Source organism: Syngnathus floridae, chromosome 6 (genome assembly GCF_059516105.1).
Source record: "Syngnathus floridae isolate MCC-2025c chromosome 6, RoL_Sflo_1.0, whole genome shotgun sequence".
Lineage (NCBI taxonomy): Eukaryota > Metazoa > Chordata > Actinopteri > Syngnathiformes > Syngnathidae > Syngnathus > Syngnathus floridae.
Genome location: NC_142418.1, coordinates 7,462,192 through 7,484,028, shown reverse-complemented (window position 1 = coordinate 7,484,028; position 21,837 = coordinate 7,462,192). Strand labels below are relative to the sequence as shown.

The 21,837-nt window shown below is 42.1% G+C and overlaps 1 protein-coding gene and 1 long non-coding RNA gene across 3 annotated transcripts in view; one reads left to right on the top strand and one right to left on the bottom strand.

Annotated features, from left to right (window-relative positions):
* LOC148396259 (uncharacterized) overlaps window positions 1–19,453 on the top strand; it is a 49,799-nt gene extending 30,346 nt beyond the window's left edge. The window contains exons 1-3 of one of the 2 annotated variants that reach the window (XR_015859213.1): window positions 11,864–11,997; window positions 15,974–16,042; window positions 19,354–19,453. This is a non-coding gene — a long non-coding RNA (uncharacterized LOC148396259). Of the gene's footprint in view, window positions 1–11,863; window positions 11,998–15,973; window positions 16,043–19,353 lie in introns of those variants that run through there. The other variant, XR_015859212.1, reaches the window with a different exon arrangement.
* lrrc4.2 (leucine rich repeat containing 4.2) lies at window positions 158–4,665 on the bottom strand. The gene is made up of 2 exons (XM_088379593.1): window positions 3,514–4,665; window positions 158–3,391 (listed from the first exon to the last, which is right to left on the bottom strand). The coding sequence occupies exon 2, from the start codon at window positions 3,268–3,270 to the stop codon at window positions 1,282–1,284; it is 1,989 nt and encodes a 662-aa protein (XP_088235719.1). The 5' UTR covers window positions 3,271–3,391; window positions 3,514–4,665; the 3' UTR covers window positions 158–1,281.
* Window positions 19,454–21,837: the final 2,384 nt, after the last annotated feature.

The following is a 21,837-nucleotide window of genomic DNA, read 5'->3' as shown; positions in this document are numbered from 1 at the left end:
AGCATTGTACACCACTTACTTAAAGACCCATTCATGCAGACACCAAGTAAATGCATAGGAGAGTAAAATGGGAGGTTTGGGGGTTGATTTACAATCCGACACCCGCTTTTTACGATTAAACAAATCACACACACACAAAAGACATGAGATGAATGTGTTTCCGTTTGAAGAAATACAAACCAATAGGTTTTATTTTTTTCATAGCCTCTTTTTGTCTCTCCATAAAAATAGTGTTCCTCAAATCAAACAGGTAAAACAAAGTCAATGTAGTCCATGGAAAAAGCCCCGGATAGCAGACAAACATTCATTGTGTTCAAAGACGATCCTTTTTTTTTTTTTAAAACCTTTCCCAAAGCCAGAATGGGGCGCGAAGCCCTGTATCATTGCACCGCATGTCAGTTCCGCCGAAAAATTAGCATCAGAATGAGCCCTTGCAGAGACAAGTCAGGCAACTGCTGTAATGCATTAGTAAATTAGCCCTAAACACTACACAAGCCATTAAGAAGCAAAACGTAAAAGGGAGAGAAACAACACAACAGAATGCAAACCAGAAACAGAACTAAGTATTTGCAACAACTGCTATTAGTCTGCTTGCCGGATCATTTGATGTGCACACACATTTAACACGTTTAGATTAAAAAAAACAATGGTCAAAGCATGACATCAGCAAACACAGGTTTAAATCTGAGCTGCAGAAAATGTACTGCAGTCCAAAAAGCATTTGTCTCTCGGCTTCTGAAGAGCACTCGCTCCATCTGTGCCATCGCATCGCTATCCATACACAAATGCTCAAATTTAGACACATTTGACTTTTATACCCCCACCCCACTTTGTTGGGAAATACCGATTTATTGCATATCGTGTTTGGCACAGGAAAAATGAAGTTTCAATGAGGCTGTTATCAGCAACCACACAAAGACCCATCTTTTACTGCATCTTAAATATTGTCCCATTTCTGCACTATCGAGTGTCGCTCTCATTGACTAAAAGCATTCCTTAAGCAGAGGTCACCTGTTCTTAGAAAATAGTGTCAAATTTCTTTCTTTTCTAATAGAATCTGCATATCTCACCACTTCCTGATAGTCTCATGAACGTATATAGATATATAGATTTGTATTCTTTTCAGTGATATACTTATGTATAGGCATGTACAAGAAACAAGAAGTGTCTCTGCTTTGCACTTCTGTACAAAAAAAAGGACCATGTTTTTTTCTTTGTGCATTCTACAACATGGACAAAAGGTTGGGGCAGAGTCAGAGACAAACCCAGGAGGAACATTATTCAAATTTGGGTCTCTTGAACCTTCTCTTTTTCATGAGTAGTCTTAATGATATATGGATCTGCTATGGTGCTGATGTGGCTGTGATGCTGTCTGGCTGAACGGTGCAGAGTGTTGTTCTGGGTCCAATGGGCCGCGTAGGCCCCTTGACGAGACGACGACACATAGCCAGGCTTAAAGGCGTTGCTGTTGTGTTCCACTAAGGTAGGCAATACCAAACCAGTCTCCTCCGAGCCGCTAGATCCAGAAGAGGGTGGAACTGGAGGGACTTCCTCCTCCATTTGTATGATCTCTATGGTCCTGGCCGCGGCCACTGTGCTCCTTTGTTGATGCCGTTTACGCAACTTATAGAATGCTATTAACATGGCCGCTGCCAACAAGGTCACAGCAACAAAACAGCCAATGATGATCTTGGTGGTTTTCATGATCTCATCCAGGCTAGCAACAGGCCCGCTGGGAAGTCTGGCAGTGGGGATTGACACCTGTCTTGGCGTTTGCGTGTTTTGGAACAGCACAGTAGGGGTGGAAATGAAGACAGGTTTGAAGACCGAAGGCGAGGCAGGGACGGTTGGTTTGGGTTTGGGGGTTTCCTCCACCGTTGGCTCTAATACCTCCACGGTTACGGTAGTAAAATAGGACAGATTTGATGTATTGAGTTCGGCATTCGTGACATTTAGGTAAGCCGAGGCGTTTGAATTCCCTGCCATGTTGCTCACCATGCAAGTATAGACCCCTGTGTCTGATGGCAGAACATTGGAGAAGTTGAGGGTCCCGTCGTTAAGGACAGATATCCGTGGGTGAATCGAACCATGTGTCAGTACTGTCCCGCTGGGGAGAAGCCATCTAACAGAGCTCATGGCAGCTGTGCGACACTTGAGTTCTGCCACCCTGGCCGCCGAGATATTTAGGTCTCTCGGAGCGTCGAGTATGAATGGTGCCGAACACTGAAACGTGGTCTGGTCCACTTCCACCAGGTATCTCCCTTTCATGTGGCTGGGGATATGGCAGCGTCCACAGCAGGTGGAATTGGTGGGAATGTACTCTCTGAGCCACCAGGAGAGCCACACGACATCGCAGTCACATTTCCAAGGGTTGTGGTGCAGATGGAGCTCCACTAAGTACTGCAGAGGTGTGAAGAGGTTATGGGGGAGAGATGACAAATTATTATGAGCCAAGTTCAACTCCACCAAAGCTGTGATGTCATCAAACGCATTCCTCTCAATGGTGGTGATGCCGGAGTTCATAATCCACAGTTTACGTAAATTCTTGAGCCCGTGGAAGGCAACGGGTTTAAGTTCAGGGAAAACATTCTCTGATATTTCAAGCTCCTCCAAACCGACGAGGGGTGAGAGATTGGGGAATTCCCTTAGGTGGCACATCCCCAAATTGAGGTATTTGAGGTTCTGAAGACCCTCAAACGCCCCGTCTGAGATGTACTCCAACTTTCTCAGTTCTCCGAGATCTAACCTCATTAAAGAGGGGACGCGATTGAAGGCGTAGGACGGGATGCTCTCGATGGGATTGTTCCTCAACCACAATTCTCTTAGCTTTGACAAGTACTCAAAAGCTCCACTGGGTATCACCGTCAGCCTATTGTCAAACAGCGCCAAAGTGTTAAGACTGGTCAGGCCATTGAAGGCCCCCACTTCAATCTGCCTGATCGCATTCCTGCCCAACTGCAGCACCTCCAAGTGATGCAGGTGCCTGAAGGTGTCAGCCTGTATGGTCTCTATGCTGTTTTCCATCAGGTTAAGGTACCTGGTGTTGGCTGGGATGTTAGAAGGAACCCGAACCAGGCCTCTGCGGGTGCACACCACCTTGCTGAGCTGGTTGGTGCAAGAGCACATGCCTGGGCAGTTCTGCGAGCTGGCTGAGCCCAGGGCTGGGCTGCTGGACTGGCACATACTGAGAGCAGGCACCAAGAGGGAGAGCACGGCAAGCAGGGCTGTGTTCCAGGTAAGCTGCACACTAACCTGGCCCAAAGGACTCATGATGTGGAGGGCACATTATTCTGCATGGTGGGGGGAGATGGCACACACCAGAGGATGTAACACCCTAGCCTGGCTGGAGCAAATTGAGGCTCCCGAGTTCCATCGACAGAGCAGGAAGACGCTGCATCGAAATTGAATGCGCCAGAAGCAGAGAGAAGAGAGATAGGTGAAGAGAGATTAGGACAAGGGCCAAAGAAGGAAAACATCTAAATAAGCTTCCATAAGAGCAATAACTTGACTTACCTCATTAGTTTGGAAATCGTTTTCGTCTCATCGATTTCTAACGTCTGTCCATGGGTCAGTGTGGCAGGATTTAGTCGGTTTGTTTTGCCTTGATTGGCTGAGGGTACAAAATGGCTCCTGGTCGTGAGGACTGAGCAATGGGATACAGGTAAGGCCAAAAAGGCTTGCCAGGTACTTAAATCTCCGTTGCCCCAGATCCCCTTACCTGGCCCCAAGTCTTTCAGACGTAAAACTGATCCATGGTCAATTTTGTTGGGTTGAAAGAGGTGACAAAAAGTGATAAAAAAATATATATCAAATTGAATAAATCATAGTCCAGCCGTCTCCTGTTTCATGCTGGTCGCCTTGTTTGGTGGCAAGACCTCCCTCGGTGTGACTTTGCCAAGGGCTCCTCGGCTGGTGATTAGCCCTGTTGTGACAGAAACTGAGAGACAGAAAAAGGCTGAAGAACTCCAGGCACAATCATCCCCCTCATTCTCCTCCTCTCTTCCTCTTTTCCTTTTCCTCTGCGCTTCTCTTGCTTCCTCCGAGAATCGGGCTGGCCCGGTCAGAGCAGCTGCAGGCTGCCGTGTGCACACTTAGCAGTAATCCGTCTATTCCTCCTCGGGGAGGGGGTGGTGGTGGTGGTGTGCAAGGGGGATGGAGGTGGAGTGGTGTCGGCTGTAGAATGAGTATGCGCTGCACTGCCAGACCTTGGCAAAAGGCTGTTGAAGAGTGAGCGAGAAAGCGAGAGGGAGCGCTCCTTGTCCTCAAGAGCAAAAAAAAGAGAGAGAGGATAGATGTGTGACAAAGTCGGCTCCGTATCCGTAAACGGCAATTGAGGACTCGTCCCTGCACTAGTCGGTCCTTCTTTTAGCTTGTCTCCTGCGGTCGCCTTGCTTAGTTGATAGTTTTCCTCCTCCGAGGCTGGCTGAGGTAGGAAGTTGTGTTAGTTGGCCATGTGTGCGGCTGGCTGGCTGGTGGACTGCTGCAGTAGCCTGACTGGAACAGTGAGCGGGAGAGAGAAAGAGAGATAGAGTGTGAGAGAGAGAGAGATCACGAGCAAGGGGAAGATAGAGTGCGCAAAAGAGAATAAGGGAGGGAGATGGAGAGAAGGAGGTGGCAAGCAAGCGCTCAACAAGGCAGCCCGCCGTCACACACAAGCAGACGGCAGCGGCATCCCGATCCCAGTTTTCTCTTCTTGTTTATGATCTAATCCTTCTCCTTTTTTCCCCTCCACCTCCATGTGTATTGCAGGCAACTAAGATCTGTGCCCCCCTCCCTTTGTCCTTCAGTGGGAACGTGAATGTACTGCTGACGCACTCCTCTCAGCTGCTCAGGCTGTCTCAGAGCAGTGCATTGGTTTGATGCAGTCTTCCAGTGTGTTAACACATTCAACCACCCCGCGTTCCCTTCACGTACCCCGATCCTGACATGTCTTTCTTCCCTCCTCCACTTACCTGTTCCAAGCTCCTCCCCCTCCACCAACTCCTTTCAAACCGGTATTGGAAAAAAAACAATCTTCCCAATGTAGAGGAAAAGGTTGAACTCTGGGTCGATAGGTGTCTTTCTGCAGCAGTGCACCAGTGTTTTCCCACTTCCTCTCGCCGGGCTCATGTATAACCCCCTCCCACTTAAAGTATTTATTCTTATTTTTAATGCAACGGGTGCGTCTGTGTATGTGCACGATGTGCCAGCGATGGGTCGAGGTTGGGGTGGGGCGGAGGGGGGTCCGTGACATCACAGAGGAACAGAAATGCTGACTCGGCTGCTCTGGCTCTGTTGGGCAGTCTTCTCTATGGGGAGAAGGAAGATGAAAGCACACTGTTATCTCTTCCAAAGATGAGAGAGACACGGCGAGTGAAAGGAGACGGAATTAAGAGTGAAACGAGGGCGAAAGATGGGGCTGAAGGGGACGACGTGGACCTTGGCGAAATACAAATACTGTAGGAACAAAATGTAAGGTTTAGATCCTTAAATGGATATACTACATTTACGTAATTATCCAAATCATGTTTTTATGATTCTAGAAGCACTTTAATCCCAGTTTTAGTTTTGATGTTAGTATATTATTATTGATGTTATACTGTACGTGAAATTTACTATAAACTGAACGATCACATTCCCCGATCACATGCTAACATCCCCACACAGTAAAAAGCAGCAAATTAAGTTTAATTTCCTCTCACTGACCTGGTGGACCTAGAACTGCCTCACGGTCAAAGAAGCTTTGGTATTAATATGGGCTCAGGCCCTCCTGTGGGTTGAACACTCTGAGGCACTATTCTTGTAGACAGGCATGTAGCCACCACTAGACCTGTGGCAATCTTGCAGTTGAATTTTATTGCATGCCTGCATCGTCATGCCTTGTAGTCCGCGTGGCTCCATGCTGAATTTAAAGGGAATAATGAGAGCTGTTTCGATTGGCTAAAAGAGGTAGATAATTTGTCTGGATGGGAGATTGACTAGTTAACACTGCGGAATGCAAAGTCAATCTGAGGACAAGAGTTCTAGAAAATAAATGGCTAGACACACAAGATGTCATAAATTGAGAATCTTCAATAGAGCACCTCATGATGCTGGATGGTCTCTCGTCGATTTTATGACAGTAGTTCTAATACATTTCTGGAAACCAGTCCAGAGGTGTGAATGTGAAGGGTTGTTTGTCTCAATGTGCTCTGTGATGGACTAGCGACCAGTCTGGGGTGTACCCCAGTTCTCACATAAAGTCAGCTGTGGTGTGCTCCTGGAAATGGGTGGCTGGATGAAGATTCTAACGCATTTGTTTAGCACTGGAAGTGAAATGATCTTGTAGAGTCGACCATAAAATGAATTATACCTTGAATTATGAGGACGTCTGTATGTAGATGGAAAGGCACAATGAGGGATTCAGGAGTAAAAGTCACCAGTGAGATTTTAAGCGTCATTTCAATGCAGGAGATGAAGGAGCCTCTGTTTAAGGACCATACACACACACGGACCGCTTTTTTTTTTTTTGCTACTGGGAATTTGGCTCAATGCCACACATGGCCATCATTATAAATGTAACCCAGTCACTTCCAGTTTTAATTAGAACTTGATTGATGGGAATGATATAAATACTTTGCGGTATTGGGCAATTTCTGCTCTTTCTCCTCATTGGACTATATGGGAGGTTCAAATGGCATCAGTGCTAATTTATCACAGCCCAGAGTTGATAATTTTGCAAAACATTTGCTGGAGTCATTATTCGTATGAGTAATATTAATGAGGGGGGGGGGGGGGGGGGGGGTTGCAGTTCTAAAATTCTAAAATCCGTAGGAAGCTCAAACAAGCCAATGTTATTCACAATTGACTGTAACTGTAATTCATCAGTTTGATGTTGCAGTTTCGAGGATGTACAATCCAATAATATATATTTTAAAAAAAGGTGCTGAATGTAACTGCTGGATAGAAACGTTACTTGTGTCACTTCTGATCCTTACAACTGCCTGAAGTCCTGTCACTCTGCTTGCTAATCTTGTGCTCAGTTGTTAACCAGCTAACAAGTCAGTGTGGGGCTGCTCGGCGCCACTTGTAAGTAGTTTAAAGTGATATGTTCAGTGTCATCTTAAAAGACAATGATTAATGTGCATAGTATCCAAATGATTAAATTTACTAAATGGTTATATTCCCAATATGTGTATGTGTTCATAATTTATAGATATGATTGAAAAGACTCATTTTATAGATTACTTGGCGATATATATATATATTTATATATATGTATATATGTATATATATTACCATCATTTATATATAATATAATGTAATGTATAATGTAATATATATGTATATATATATATATATATAGATAGATAGATAGATAGATAGATAGATAGATAGATAGATAGATAGATAGATAGATAGATAGATAGATAGATAGATAGATAGATAGATAGATAGATAGATAGATAGATACACACGCACACACACACACACGGTGAGTATATAACACTTCCTAATATGATGCGGTGCAACCACAATAATAAAAAAATGTTAAATTAAATACTATCTGTCAATCATAACTGAGCACTTTTATTACATTTTTGGCTCAGTTCCCGTATTGGATTATAGTCAATGTAGATGCTGCTGCTATATATGCCAAGCTGTCTTCGGTTCACAGCTAGTGTACACAGGATAGGAGGATATTTATGATCCCTCAGGGAAATTTGTTTTGGACACTACAACATTGATGCACTTACATTCATTCTATCACAAGAAGAGATGTCTGTAAACATTAGATCACAACAATAGACAGAAGACAAGAAAAATCTCAGGCACAATCCATAAAAGAAGCAATGAGATATTTTTTGGATGATCAATATAAGTACAAAAAGACGTGTAAAATTTGCTTTGGAATATAATGGTGGCAGCCATAACAACAGGCAATCCAATCAAGTATGAACTATAGGCACTGCAATAAAACATTTCCACATTAAAACTGAGTATATGATGTTGCAAACATGTTCCAAATCAGGAAAGATGTAAAGCCTCAGTGACCAAGAATAATAAGGTGTGTATAGTCATTAAAAATTCAATAAATCCTCTCCAGTTTTTCTTTTATCCCTGCAACAAAATGAGATGATGCTTTTGAATTAAAAAAACAATAGCGAACCACCCTATGTTGCTTGACATTATTCATGGGAAATACAATTATGTGAGCAACAAAGGGAATTCAATATTTGTTTAACAAATCAAAGAACAACTTTCAGAGGGGTACAAAACAAAAAAAGATGATTGACAGATGAAAAAGGACTGTACCAAAATACAGTGTCATTGGAGGTAACAAATATGGGCTTGAAGAGGATTTAAATATTTTCCATGTGAAGGCGGTGAGGCAGTTTGACAGCAGGTGACATACTGGGGAAGAGATAACTGTTAGTTAAGGGGGTGAAGGCGGGTTTGGCCTCATAATTGATTGATGGCCCACGGTTGTAGCTGCAGTGCTAATTTTATTACAGGGGGCATGAGCATGGAAAGGTCAGTTAGCACACTGAATATATGACTTTTCCCGCCTGCTGTGCCTATGGCTCCCCTGCACCCCCCTCTGTCTACTGTTTACCGCAGTATTGTTCTTTCTCACTCTCCCTTTTGGCTATCAGTCACGGATCCATCGTTGAACTGTTGGAGAGAGATGAGCAGACACAGCTGGAGACCATTTCTTCCTCAGAACGTGTGAAATGGGATCAGGCAAAGAGTTATGCCGTGCTGGAAATTGATACAGTAACTATTAAATCAGTTTTATGGAATTACTTTGTAGTCTGACATTGCATTATGCGTGAGGGTGTGTCAATTCAGCGAGATTAATAATTCAAACAAATTTGCGGTGTGCTTCAAAAAGCCATTACAGCAAGTTTGGTGGGTTATCGCTCCAACTAATATTCTGTGTGCTTTCAATTATCGGCGAATGACAGCAGTGAAATATCTCTTGACATTGGAAAGCAGGCTTTCCCAATCGCATTTTCTAAAAGCAAATACTGTTGTGCCTCGCCATATCGTCATCTTTTGTGGTCTCACTGTATTTCTTTTTTTTTAACTGAGCATATATGATAACAGACATTTTTCACCACATGGCAGAATTTGGGGGTGGCCATTTTGCTACAAGAACTAATGTTACTGTAGATTTACGTAACAATACAGTGGAAGAGGAGTAAAAGAAAGAATATCCAATATGGGATTATTTCAAATCCAATGTGTCTACTGTGAAGTAGAAATGGCTTACACAACTACACATCTATGATAAGGTAAACATTGTTTGCTATTTCAATATTTCCTCCTCCCACAAGTTAAAATGAATGACAACCTCCCCCATAGGTGGTCATGTGATTGGTACCTTCATGCAAGGCCAAAACTGACGCCCGGAGGCATTCACCGTGCTATAGGGCTAACGGGTTCGCCAATTAACAGCCAGTCAACTCTCATTGGCTGACTCCCACATGACGTTCCTCAACAGGCAAGGCACTGCCGTTTAAAGTTACTACATGATTACAGCTGGAATAACCAGCCTTCTGTTTTATGACCACCTGCATGAATCACGCAGGAATCAATTTGAACCAACTTCCCCATCTCCCCTGGTCGAATTCCCCGGAACGTTTGAGAGGGCGTGCTGATGATTGGTTGCTTGAACTTGAGGCTGTGTTGGCTAGGGTTGGCAATCCTGCCTGTGGAGTTTTTAATTCATGTCAAATTTAGAATTTTTCTGCCGCATTCGCAGGTATATAAAAGGAAAATTTTTGATCCATCACAAGTTCTTTTTTTAACCGCTTTCTATTATATTGGCTTGTGCAATTGTCCAGTGAGTGACAAAAGGATTTGCCAACTTTTTTTTTTTGTTCCACTGAAGAAAATGACTCATAAATCACTGTTATTACTCCAAGTAATTGATTGCATAAAAGTAGAACTACCGTGTCCACTTCCTTGATACATGGAAATGTGGAGGTCAGCGTTTGTGCTTCGGAATTGGCACAGAAAAAGATTTACTGTGGAACATTGATGTCAAACCGAGCTTCACGCTGGCTGTGCTCGCCTTACTTCTTTAGATGCTTGGGGTCAATATTACACCGGGAAGAAACGAGGGCGGAGGCTAGACATTCGTTAGTGTAAAGCCACATGCTGCATAAAGTTGTCCAGGTTGCTCCTTCACAGCCAACATGTTGCCTTACTAAAGCTGCACCAGTATTGAATGGGAGAAAATATGGATTTATTTCCCTTACTCTTCTATTAAGACTTTCCATAAGATTTTAGATGATCATCACTTTCCATCAAGACGTCAGACCTAACCTTACCAACACAAGCATATCTTGCAGTCATTTCTGGAGTTGGCTCCAGGTGGAGACTCTTGAAATGTGACTCCAACAACGCTGCCAGCTCTGGTTGGCTACATAGTCTGATTCACACACAAGAAAATAACAACAGCAGATCTTTCCTGTGCATGTAGCTGCCAAGACATCAGTGAAAAAAATCTTTGTCTGAGGCAGTATCGTTTAAATCAGCCAGACTTTGAAGAACAGTACGGTCAAAGTCTGAATGGCTCTCTGGCATTTGATAATGTTATAACTACAAATTTTCTGTCTGGAGTTAGCCTGTTCTCCCTGAGCTGGTTGTCATCCTTCCACATTTCCACATACTCAAAAAAACATAAATGTCAAATGAAGAAATTCATCTACAGGTAACAAAACAGTCCATAAGTATGAAAATGAGACAGCAACCATTTCTACATCTCAACCAAAGTTAACTGGAATTGTCTCCACTCCCCCATAGACGTTCACATTATGCTACAATAGACTACAGCTATCAGTCATTCTCAGTCACGCTTGAGCGGTTTGCTGCTCTTTCAAGAATTGCTCCATAATTTTACACACTCAAGTAACTTTTACAGACTCCACCACAAATTTTGATGACAGGCCCGAAATATTCTTTGTGAAATGATTTAGCTTACAATGCTGAGAGCGGCCGAGCTCGCTGACCCGGCAGTGATGGGGGCAGACGCATGTGCTATAGAGCAATAAGCACCAATGATCAGGACGAATTGTGCTGCAACGTTGAAGTCAGCTCCGACAATCACATTGCCAAACCGCTAAACAACATTAATTACTGTGAGTTGGTGTTTCATCAATGCAACAATTCACTGACTGATCTACGTATTAGTGACCAGTATAAGCCGCTGTCCTCCCTTAGCTCCTATTCGATGTCTCGCTGACCATCCGGGAGTCTGCGTTGTGCGTGGTCGCTCGCAGCAAAATGCTGGAGCAGCATTTGGCCTGCCGCTAGAGAAGCGGTGCATGCCAGGAGAAGAAAGGAGCCCGGTGGAAGTGGATCAATGCGGCCCGTATTCATTAACCCTCACTCACGACTCCCTTTCCTCCCCAATCACGAGCCTGGCCATTTTAGGATGGCAGGAGGTGATCTATTTGCTGTCCTGGTTCAATCGGCAAGATCGAACTGTGGTCTGAGGAGGCTTGACTCATGCCAAGATATACCCATTGGTTCTCTGTGGGCTCGCCAATCTCATGCTGTTCACTCGGTGATCCACAAAGCACAGCACGATGGCTATGAGATATTCATTTCAATTCATCACATACCTCTCTCTTTGTGCTTTGTCAGCTCTGATCAGCTGCCTTTGATTCAACATTTGCAGAATACCAGGATTAATAAGAGAGAATTTTTTTTTTTATGAGCCGAGGCCGAAAAATATTTTGTTTTGAAAGATGACCGAATCCTCTCCTTTACATCCATCTTTAACCTAATTTTAACGCATGCCAAGTTGTCTCTGTTGCGTAACATTTGTATTAAATGCACAAGCTTGTAAACTAAACACGTATTTGAAATGTTTCTTTGATGGTGGGGAAAAGGCCCAATGAGGAATCAACACAAGAGCCTCTAGAGGCTCCAGAATAAAACACATTTCACAGACAATGCCCAAAGACCTACTGGAAATATGGATTTACAGCGGATGGTAATTCTCTCGCACGAGGCCAATATGAGGTGAGCAGCTCTTCAATGAGTCAACGATGCCTTTAAAATTGATTCATTAACAAATATAAGTACCTCGAGAGTATTATACTTCATGGCTAACTAATTTTAGAATAAATGTGCAGGGTAGTTCATATCTGGCAGCCATTTGAATTCATAATTATGAAATGACCAAAAGAGACAAAACCACTAGATGAAGAATGACAGACTCAGTAAAAAATGCACAAGGGACCAAACTTGTTCATCCATCAATCAATGACTCAATGCCCACGTTGCTTTGTTGTTCTAATCCTCCTCACACAACCCGACAGCTGAGCCTTTTTGTTTTATCAATCCGTTGTCCAAACGTCACCTCTCAGCAGACAAACAATTCTTGATAGAAACCACGCAGCTCAATGTAATGCATTGATTGCGCTTCACTGAGCAGACAGTGACTTGGTTCTCGGAACACTAATGGCCAATGAATGGGCTCATCTCCTAATCCCATGGCTCTCATATTGGCCACCCCGACGCATCACATGCTGTTTGTAGGAATTCTTACAGAGAACTTGATTGGAGCTACAATATGCAGTGATTCAATGAACATCTTTGCTACAGTATGTTAAATGGGAGAATCCCCTATGGCCTGATATACCCTGCAGGTCCAAATTTCTAATTCTGACGTCATGGGTATACCAGATTTTTTGGGCCGCTCATTCACAACCCAGAAGTAAAATAGAATAGTTTCTTTAAAAATGGTTGATATCGCAATAGTACGAGGGGAGCGGCAAATAACCCAATGATTCCTTAATATTGCTTTAATTGTTCTCGAAGCACCATAAACTAAATTTCAGATTATGCCGTATTACTATATAATCCCATTGTTTCAAAACAGTATTATCCACTTTTAGGGGTGCAGGCAATGCTGATAACCGTGATTAATAAAGGTAAACATTATTACAGTAAACCTCCACCCCCTTCCTCCTGAAGGAATTAGTTCCAACAGGTTGCTGCCGTGTATTTATCCATTTTTCGTCTTCACGTCTGATTGCTCCCAGTTAATAGCCAGTTATTTATATTTGTGTATCTCATTAGCGCTATGATTGATTTCGGCGAGGTCGAAACAAGCCCGCCCACGCTTCCTGGCCGCAAAGACAAAATAGTCTTTGATACGGGTGACCTTCATCAGAAGCATTTTGTTTTGCAAGACTACGCTCCGACTCATTTTAAAATGTGTGTTTTATTCAGAGAAGTGTGGTCAATCACAGGGTCATTAAATAATTGCATTTATTAAACCGCAACCTTTACCACTCGTAATATGCAAAGCATTTACACAAAATAAATTCCTTTTTTTGGACAGACCCAACCACTCATCCCGCGACACTGGTAATGTGGTGTATGAGCGCTTGTGTGTTGGCTGGACTCCCTCACCTCTCATATGCAAATATCTGTCGCCCTCCCCATTCAGCAATGTGATTGGCTTGACATTATTAATATTCTGCCAGCGTATGACTTCCTTTAGCTCTGAGTTACTGTGCCAACAGGCAGCACTAAAAAGGGATTTTTTGTCAATGTTTGATATCTTGTGAAGTGATGCTGTGTGTGTGCGTCTGTGTGTGTGCGTGTATGCGTGCGTGCGTGCATGTGTGCCGTCCAGCTAATATTGTGGCTACTACTTGGAGTAATATTGCACTGTCCGTAATTTTACATCAAAAATTAAAAAATCTAAAATATTATTTCATGAGTGCTGTAATATGGTCGTAAAATGCTGCTGATTATCTTACAATGTCAAATCTGGCCATAAAATATCTACTTGCGTACTGTTGCAAAATATCAGTACTTTCCACCACTGGTCACATTTCACTCTCAGTTTGCAACAATCCGAGTGAACAGTTAAAGTTTGTGGTGAGCTAAATCTAAGTCTGTATGAGGTCTAAGTGCAGGTTTGGCTGCTGTCAAGGCACAATCTCCACCTATTGCTTTTCATCCATTTAAGCCTGGGCCGCTGCCAGGACTGCCCGGGCTTGTAAACAACAAACGAGTTGAATCATACGAGTCAAACTCGGCTGGGTAAAAAGGGATGCTATGGCGGCTCTAAACTAGCTGTGACATATCCGCCCGTGGCCTGCCTTCAGTCGGTCGGTAGCCGTCACTCTTAAGTCACTGCTACGTTTCATCAATGACAGCATAGCCCCAGCCCCCGCAACGCACATCAGAAGCTCTGTCATGACAAGCGGTGCTTTCTACTTTCTCTATGCGCGTGCGTGTGTGTGTGTGTGTGTGTGTGTGTGTGTGTGTGTGTGTGTGTGTGTGTGTGTGTGTGTATGTGTGACTGTGTGTGTTTGTGGAGGCAGTCAATCCCCTAAACTTGAGCCGGTGACCCTCGGTAATACATTTCCTTTTGGCAGAACAGTCCTGGATTTCCCTCCCTGGGAGCGGCGGCGGCGTTTTGCAGAGAGAAAAGTGTAGGGCAGCATTTTCTAAATTGAAGTCAATACCAATCGGCCATTTATCTACAAGCACCCCTGACGCTCAGGGAAATACAGGCCAGCGTGCACACAAGTACACACAGATATACTGTACAGTGCAGAAACACACACACAGCTGGGTGTTTTATTTCACAGCCAGAATAAATGATTTAAAGTCACGCCATCGTTTAAAAATGAAACACATTTCCTCCATCCCAATTCATTCTATATAAAAAGCTCAATTGTATGTGAGCTCATTTGTAATTTGTATCAAGCTCCAGGGCAATATTTCGTCTGAAGCAGATTGTTTTTTTTATAGGTAGCGGGAGGATTTAATACCACACAGCCTAATTACTCTTCACATTAAAACGGCATATTGGAAATAGAAAACAACAGTCAAACCGGATGCACGATAGATGAGTCATCTGTCATGAAACATGGCCGAGCCAAATGCAGGTTCAGTTGTGGGGTGTATCTGTTTTATATTCCCCCACAGGACTCCTCTGCCACCTATTAAATATTGAAGAACATATATTTTTTAAAAGAACTGCACATTATTAATTGCTCATTAGATTTCATTTTTAATTGATGTTTGATGTGTTGACCCCAACCACCAGACCCCCCCAAACTTGCCTTTGTGTCATTGTGTTACCAGGTTGAAAGTGTAGCATAAAAATCTTCTCAGAAAGACCTGATATGTACGGAATGAATCTATCGTTGTGTCTGTGACTATTTTCTTTCTCCTCCATCTTCCCCTTGTCCATTTGTGAACTAGATGTATTTTTCACAATTGACCAGTTTGGGTAAGCACAGGTATTGAGGGCCTCCCTCAGGTACATCTGTGCTTTCCCTTTTGCCTGTGGGCTGAATGAAATATTATCAGATCTATTTTGTACGGGTCGGGTAACACCCCTTTGATGTTCCAGTAGGTGGTGTGACTCAAAATAAAAAAATTGGTCCTGTGTGTGCATTATGCGTAAACGCCAACATGGAGACATCTGTTGTCTCTATTGCGGACAAATCTTATAGTAACCTTATATGGTATTAATATATACATATATATATATATATATATATATATATATATATATATATATATATATATATATATATATATATATATATATATATATATATATTCGTAACAATAAAACTCAGTCTTCTGCAGGAAGTACAGGGGAAGAAAATGGTAATAAATGTGACATCTGAACAAAGGACAAAACAAGAAGGAAGATTAGATGTAACACTTGAGCAAATTTAAATTGCAATTGCAAACAGTCTCACTTTTGACTTTGAACAAAAGTCACAGCTGTTGAGCTGCAAAGTTACGGCTGAGCGATAGGATTTGATTCTAGTGGGGACATGTTGCAGCTTTAAAACAAGAAGGAAAATAACAAAGACACGCTTACGCTAACCAGATGCATATTGGTAATTTAAAAAATATCATTTGATAGTTTCTTGTGGTATAATTTTCTCTCCTCACTACTTGATGGGTAGTAGTGTTGATCTATATTCATGACCCAACTCTTCTCTTTCTGCAGGATTACTTGCACTCCGGGCAGGATAATTTTATATCCATCGATTGGGTCAAGAGACAAACTCAGATTGAGGTATTTGACTTATTACTATTGATTTTAATAACTAGGCTGTTACAGTTCATTCTCCATGCACTTCTGATCGATAAGCAAACTTTTCTCTCATAGGAGAATAAAGGAGACCTTATCCTTATAGAAATGCGTTTTATCTTTATTTTTTATTTCCCCCCCTGCTATTATTGAATCCAGCGTGTTGCTGCCAATGATGAAACTCACAGCATTAATTGCACGCACTAAAATATTAAAAGCAAATGTGCCATTATGTGTAATATTAATGCATGTGCTGTGTATATCTGGCCATTATAGCTGGCTGCTTATGCATACTTTATGCTCATATTCCGTTGTAGCCTTTCTGTAACCCTCGAAAGCTGGTTAATTTTTTTTTGCCTGCAGAGACATTCACTCAAACTTTCCACTGATCCATATTTAACCACTTATTGGTTTAGGAAGTGCTAATTATTAAACTTTTCACACTGCAAGCCAACAGGGCTTGATGTCTAAATTTTAGCTCCATTTAAATGGAAACTTCATTGGATTTAGATTTGCTTTTGCTGTGATTGGGAATTTGACTCAATACTAAACAACATGTCAACTTGTCAAATTAATTCATGTAATATCCTATGTCATGTTACAACAGCTGTCAAAATAAAAATTACGTTTGCTATTTTCTGGGTTTGGTCACGTGATGTTGGGCAATGCGAGCCCGTGAACACTTTAATATCAATTTTCGACGAGGTCAGTTCAGTAGAATGTCAAAATGGATGAAAACAGGTGGATTATAGTCATAAGAATAACATGTGGGGGCATCCAGAACATATTTTGACAGAAATGCTCATCATCTTCATACAACTGTCCAACATGTTCTTGTTTTTATCGTTCATTGATGATGATGGACTAAGCCCAGCAAAAGCCATATTTTATCCACGAGGCGTGTTTGAATCTGCCTCTGTTCATTTAGAACTTTTAGTCAAACGCCATTAACAATGTTCATAGTTGTGGCAATTGGTTGTGTGCAGACGTTGGAACTGCACCGCATTATACTCAGAGCTGTTCAAAATATAATATAAAAATCTACAGTAATACGAGTTCATTAAAGATAACGCTAATGGGGGAAAAGGGGGTTGTGTAAGATGCATTAGCGCATGCAAATAACATTTTTCTTTCTTTTTGAGGGGAATATAACAATAATTACAGCTATAGGAACCAGTGATGATGTTTAATGATGACACAGATGATTACTATGGACACCACAGCGGTGCCGGTGGTTTGCATTGACGTTGGTCGTAAACACGGGTGATGAAGGCGAGGGCGTTGATGATTTATGCTAAGTTCCATATATGAAGGATGATGGAGCTTCGGGTGTAAACGAGCACAAATTATTCCCGAACTGTGTGCAGCCGTTAATGTTCTCGTTCAGTGCTATTTTTACCTCCAAATTTGGGAACCTTTTAAAAGGGCACTTCATGCATTCCACTCTGCAATTTAGTGCGACAACACGGTAACCCCGGCATTGCTAATTTGATTTCGTGAACTTTACAGTTTACGACCCAAAGCACGTCCGCAATTTGAATATAAGACCAAGATATTTTATGACAAGGCATCCGTCTTTGCCACTATGTGTGAGGTGGGATGAGTCACAGCCTGTGGCTGCACGTCGAGCGGCAATCCTCACTAAGGAGATGAAGCGAAGCTGTTGCAGCCTCTAAGTGGGAATGAATGGAAGGCTAATTTGATGGGAGCCACTTCTCTCACCGCCACATTTAAAACCTCATTATACTAACATCCGCCGCAAACACCCCACTGGTCCTTTCGAGATAAGTGAACTGCACAGGTCATGCACTAATAAATATACATGCAGTATATAGTGCCACAGCATATGCTTTGTTGAGGGTAAGGGGAAAAAAAACAGGTATTGAAGGTGCCGGCTTAAATAAATGTGCCGTGCCTTTGTGGCTACTAGACCCTGAAAGGTTATAGAACTTACATAGTCTCTATATCAGTTGCATACACAAATGCACAAACACACAATGAGGACCATTAGCACCCCTCTGAGTCCAACTTTTCAGATGCCCTTTGAGGAAAGGCGAAAACTCTCTTGTTAGTTTCTCTGCTGTAACATCATGAGTGGAACTGAGAACAGTCAAAATGTTGCTACAGTCTGCATGTGGACATAAACGTTTACAGCCATAATGTGTGCATAAATCGGAACACACTAGCCTACAGTTCCATGGTAGTACAATATTTTTGGGGGGTAAATATTCTAAAAAAAAAAAAAAACTTCTAGGCCATAAAAGGTTTAAGATTTAGACTGAAGTCTTTTGCTTTGTCTTGTTTGGGGTCACCACAGCGGGTCATCTTTTTCCATGCATTCTCCTGCCCTCATGCCTTCCCTCACAAGATCCATTAACCTCCTCTTGGGTCCTCCTCAAGTTCTCTTACCTAGCAGCTTCATCCTCCTCATCCTCTCTCTCCTCTGGACATGTCCAAATCATCAAAGACCCAAATCCTAAAATCCTTTCTCTGTCTCCAAAGCATTTCACCAAATTAGCTTTTCCTTTGACGAGCTCATCTGTCTTAATTTTGATATATATATTTTTATGTATATGTACAGCATTCTGCTTTTCAGCTGAGTTTGTTTTAAGTTCTCTCTAAATAAAATAGCTTTGATTTTTACTTTCTGTTAGCATAGAGGCCAGGTGTCCCAATACATTTGTCCACAAGGCTTTCACTGCAGTGCGGGATCACCTTCACGGGATTAGACTAGGATGAACTTCACTGATTCCCTCATCCAGCATGCGCACACACCCCGCGGGGATCAAGTCAACACTATTAGGTGTGCTTGCGTGAAATGGCTTCGCCTGCTTTCAAATGCACATGAGCAAAAAAAAAAAAAAAAAAAAAAAACAGCGCATCCATCAATGCGAGTGTGTATTTGGGTTTGTCTTCGTGAGACATCGTTCGTGTGGAGGAAGACGTAAATATCAATATATTGATGCAGGACAGTTTGCGTCATTATTGTTGCTCTTTTCTCACTCTGGTTATACCCCCATCAGTTACGAATGGATTAAGACCTCCATTCTATTTCTTGGTAAAAGACACATTACCAACATGCAAGCACACGCACAATAAGCACACTTGTGTCCAGAGGCTAATTTCATAGCATCTGTATGTATTGGACCTGCTGTTTTGTTGCCTGGTATATGGCTTAATTGAAAGAAGACCTCAGAGGAGGGAATATGTTCATCGTTGCACATTCACATGAACACGCACACATAAAACAAATTCCAATATGTATTTTATTCACATTGTAAATGTGTGCTACACAGGCTGACTGTCAAAAAGCATACCACCCCACTCGAAGGACGACTTGTGCCAAAGAACCACCTCCATTTGAGTGTTTTTCATATCCTTTTTCTTTTAATTGCCCCCCTTGTGACTGCGCTGAAGAACGCGCAGCAGCAGTTTGTGCCGTGTTAAGTATCCTTGGCTGGGAATGATCTGTTTAGTCTCCTCTGTTTGATCCTCTGAAGCAACTCATTAGTTTCAAGCAATCTGCCTCCTTTTCCAGCATGCCCGTTTACTCCCGTTCTCGTCTTCCAACCAAAACACGGCGGCTTTATTTAGTCGGCTTCACGAGGGCAGAGTGACTCAAATTGCTCACTTACATAACATATGTTACATACTGTACCTATGCTAAAAAAGGATTTGTCAAATGAAAGTCGGGATTTGGTGCTTGTGAAAGGTATTGATTTTGTTTTCTTACTTGAGCACAATATTGGAAGTGGGAGATTTTGTAACAAGGCAAAGTAAGGCCATACAGGTCTTTGGTTTCACAACAACTGTGACATATGACACAAACATACGAACAGCTTTGTGGTGCTCCATTAATTGAGAACATAATTGGTAGAATGCTTCATTCTAAAAATACTTGATAGTTGCAGCCCTGCTTCCAGCTTCGTATTAAGTCATCACCATAGGAACGGAACTCTGTCGTGAAATAAGTAGCTCCTCAATTCTTTATATACAGGGTGGTGGTAATAGTATTTAATTTATCACCATATTGCCTACAGACTTTGCAAACTAGCCTTATTGAGTTTTTACAGTCCAAAGTGTACTGTGGCAACCTTAACTGGATTGCTTTTGATGTCTGAGACGTTTAGTAAAGTATTGTGAAAAAGAACTCAGACAGTAAGAGATTTTTTTTTATTATATAAATTGTCGGTTCGACACATTTCTTGTTAAATGCCAGTACATTTTTTAGCAGACTTCTTCTTTCTGTGCAATACAAGGACACATATTTTCTGCAAAGTCCATGCTTTTCCAACGCGTACATTTTGCACTGTTGCTTAGACAAGGAGATAAATGAGTACAAAATAGGGTTAACACTGGTGAATAAGCAGTATAGAGTAACTGGTTACACTCCTCCCTGTGTTCACATGATAATCTTTAGCTACTCCGGGCTTCTGCTATATATGGATCCATGTCATAGTGGAGTGAACAAGATCTCTCATTTAAAAATGGGCTTCACTGCAATCTTATGCGGAGGTGGCATTTAAACCGAGCAAGACTTTTTTTTTTTCCATTCATCACCTAAACTGAAGCCCAATTATGAGTCAAAATGTGACTTTTGTAAAAACACATTCATCCATATTGATAACTTTTAAAACCTTGCTCGTGGTATGTTTTGAAGTACAAGCCATTGCTATGGACAGTATACTACGGTTCAAATGAGTCACCAAAACTATTTGCCTGGATTGTTATTATGATGCCATTCAAATCACCTTTTTCTTTTGCAAACTATAGCGTGCTCCCTGCCACCCCCAACATAGGTTTTAATATTCACTGCTCCAGTTTCCATTTATCCTCCAACCAGGAAATTTTTCTTTTTCTCCATCATCTGTGCTTTCTCCAGTCCTTTTCCCAAAGTATCAATAACTCTTGCCACACACACTCATATACACACATACACAACAATGGGCCTGGTATAGTTATATAAAAGACTCTGTGGGCCCTGTAAAATCCTCATTAGGAATAAGTGTAGGTGTAAGCACCCCTGATTCTGTCTCACAGCAAACTGCTAACATCAACAGAATTGTCATACACAAACACACATACCGGGACGCACAGTCACACACCGAGAACAATCGCATTCATACCTACTCTATGCACACAATAGACATCGATTAGTTTGTGCAGTTGTATGGACACATACCAAGGCAGAATTTATTTCCAACAAAAGTCCAATAAATAGCTCTATGGTACATTAGGGTTGATTGTTCTTTGAAGGCCACAGAGGGAGTGACTGAAGCCATAGTTCTGACAAACAATGGATGTGGCTGTGAGTGTTATGAAATAATAAAAAAAGGAACTAAAAATGTGAGGGATACAAATGGAGTTAACGCTGCCATGCGGGGAGAACAATGATAAAAAGGTAGTGTAAAAAGGCAGGTGCAGGCATCCTACTTTGGCAGCTCAGCTCAGCATAGTGCAACTAACTGCCCCCTGACTGCATAGCCTGCTGTTTGAGTCGCACAATCCGCAATGTTATCTACATTTCATTACGGTCACATATTCGCTGAGAGGCGACAGAACAGCGACTGTTGCTGACTAAAGTGTCTAGCCTTCTACCTTTTTATTCATTTATTTATTTCAGGACTTAAGCTTCGCACAAAGATCTGTTTTGGATGAGAGAGTGGCACTTTTGTAACCCAAGCTACAGAAACTATATTGTGCTGGCTAAAGACGTAAGCAAGCCTCAGAGACTTCCTCGTCGCCACCGGGCTAGTAGTTTTCCCACAAACCACAGCAAT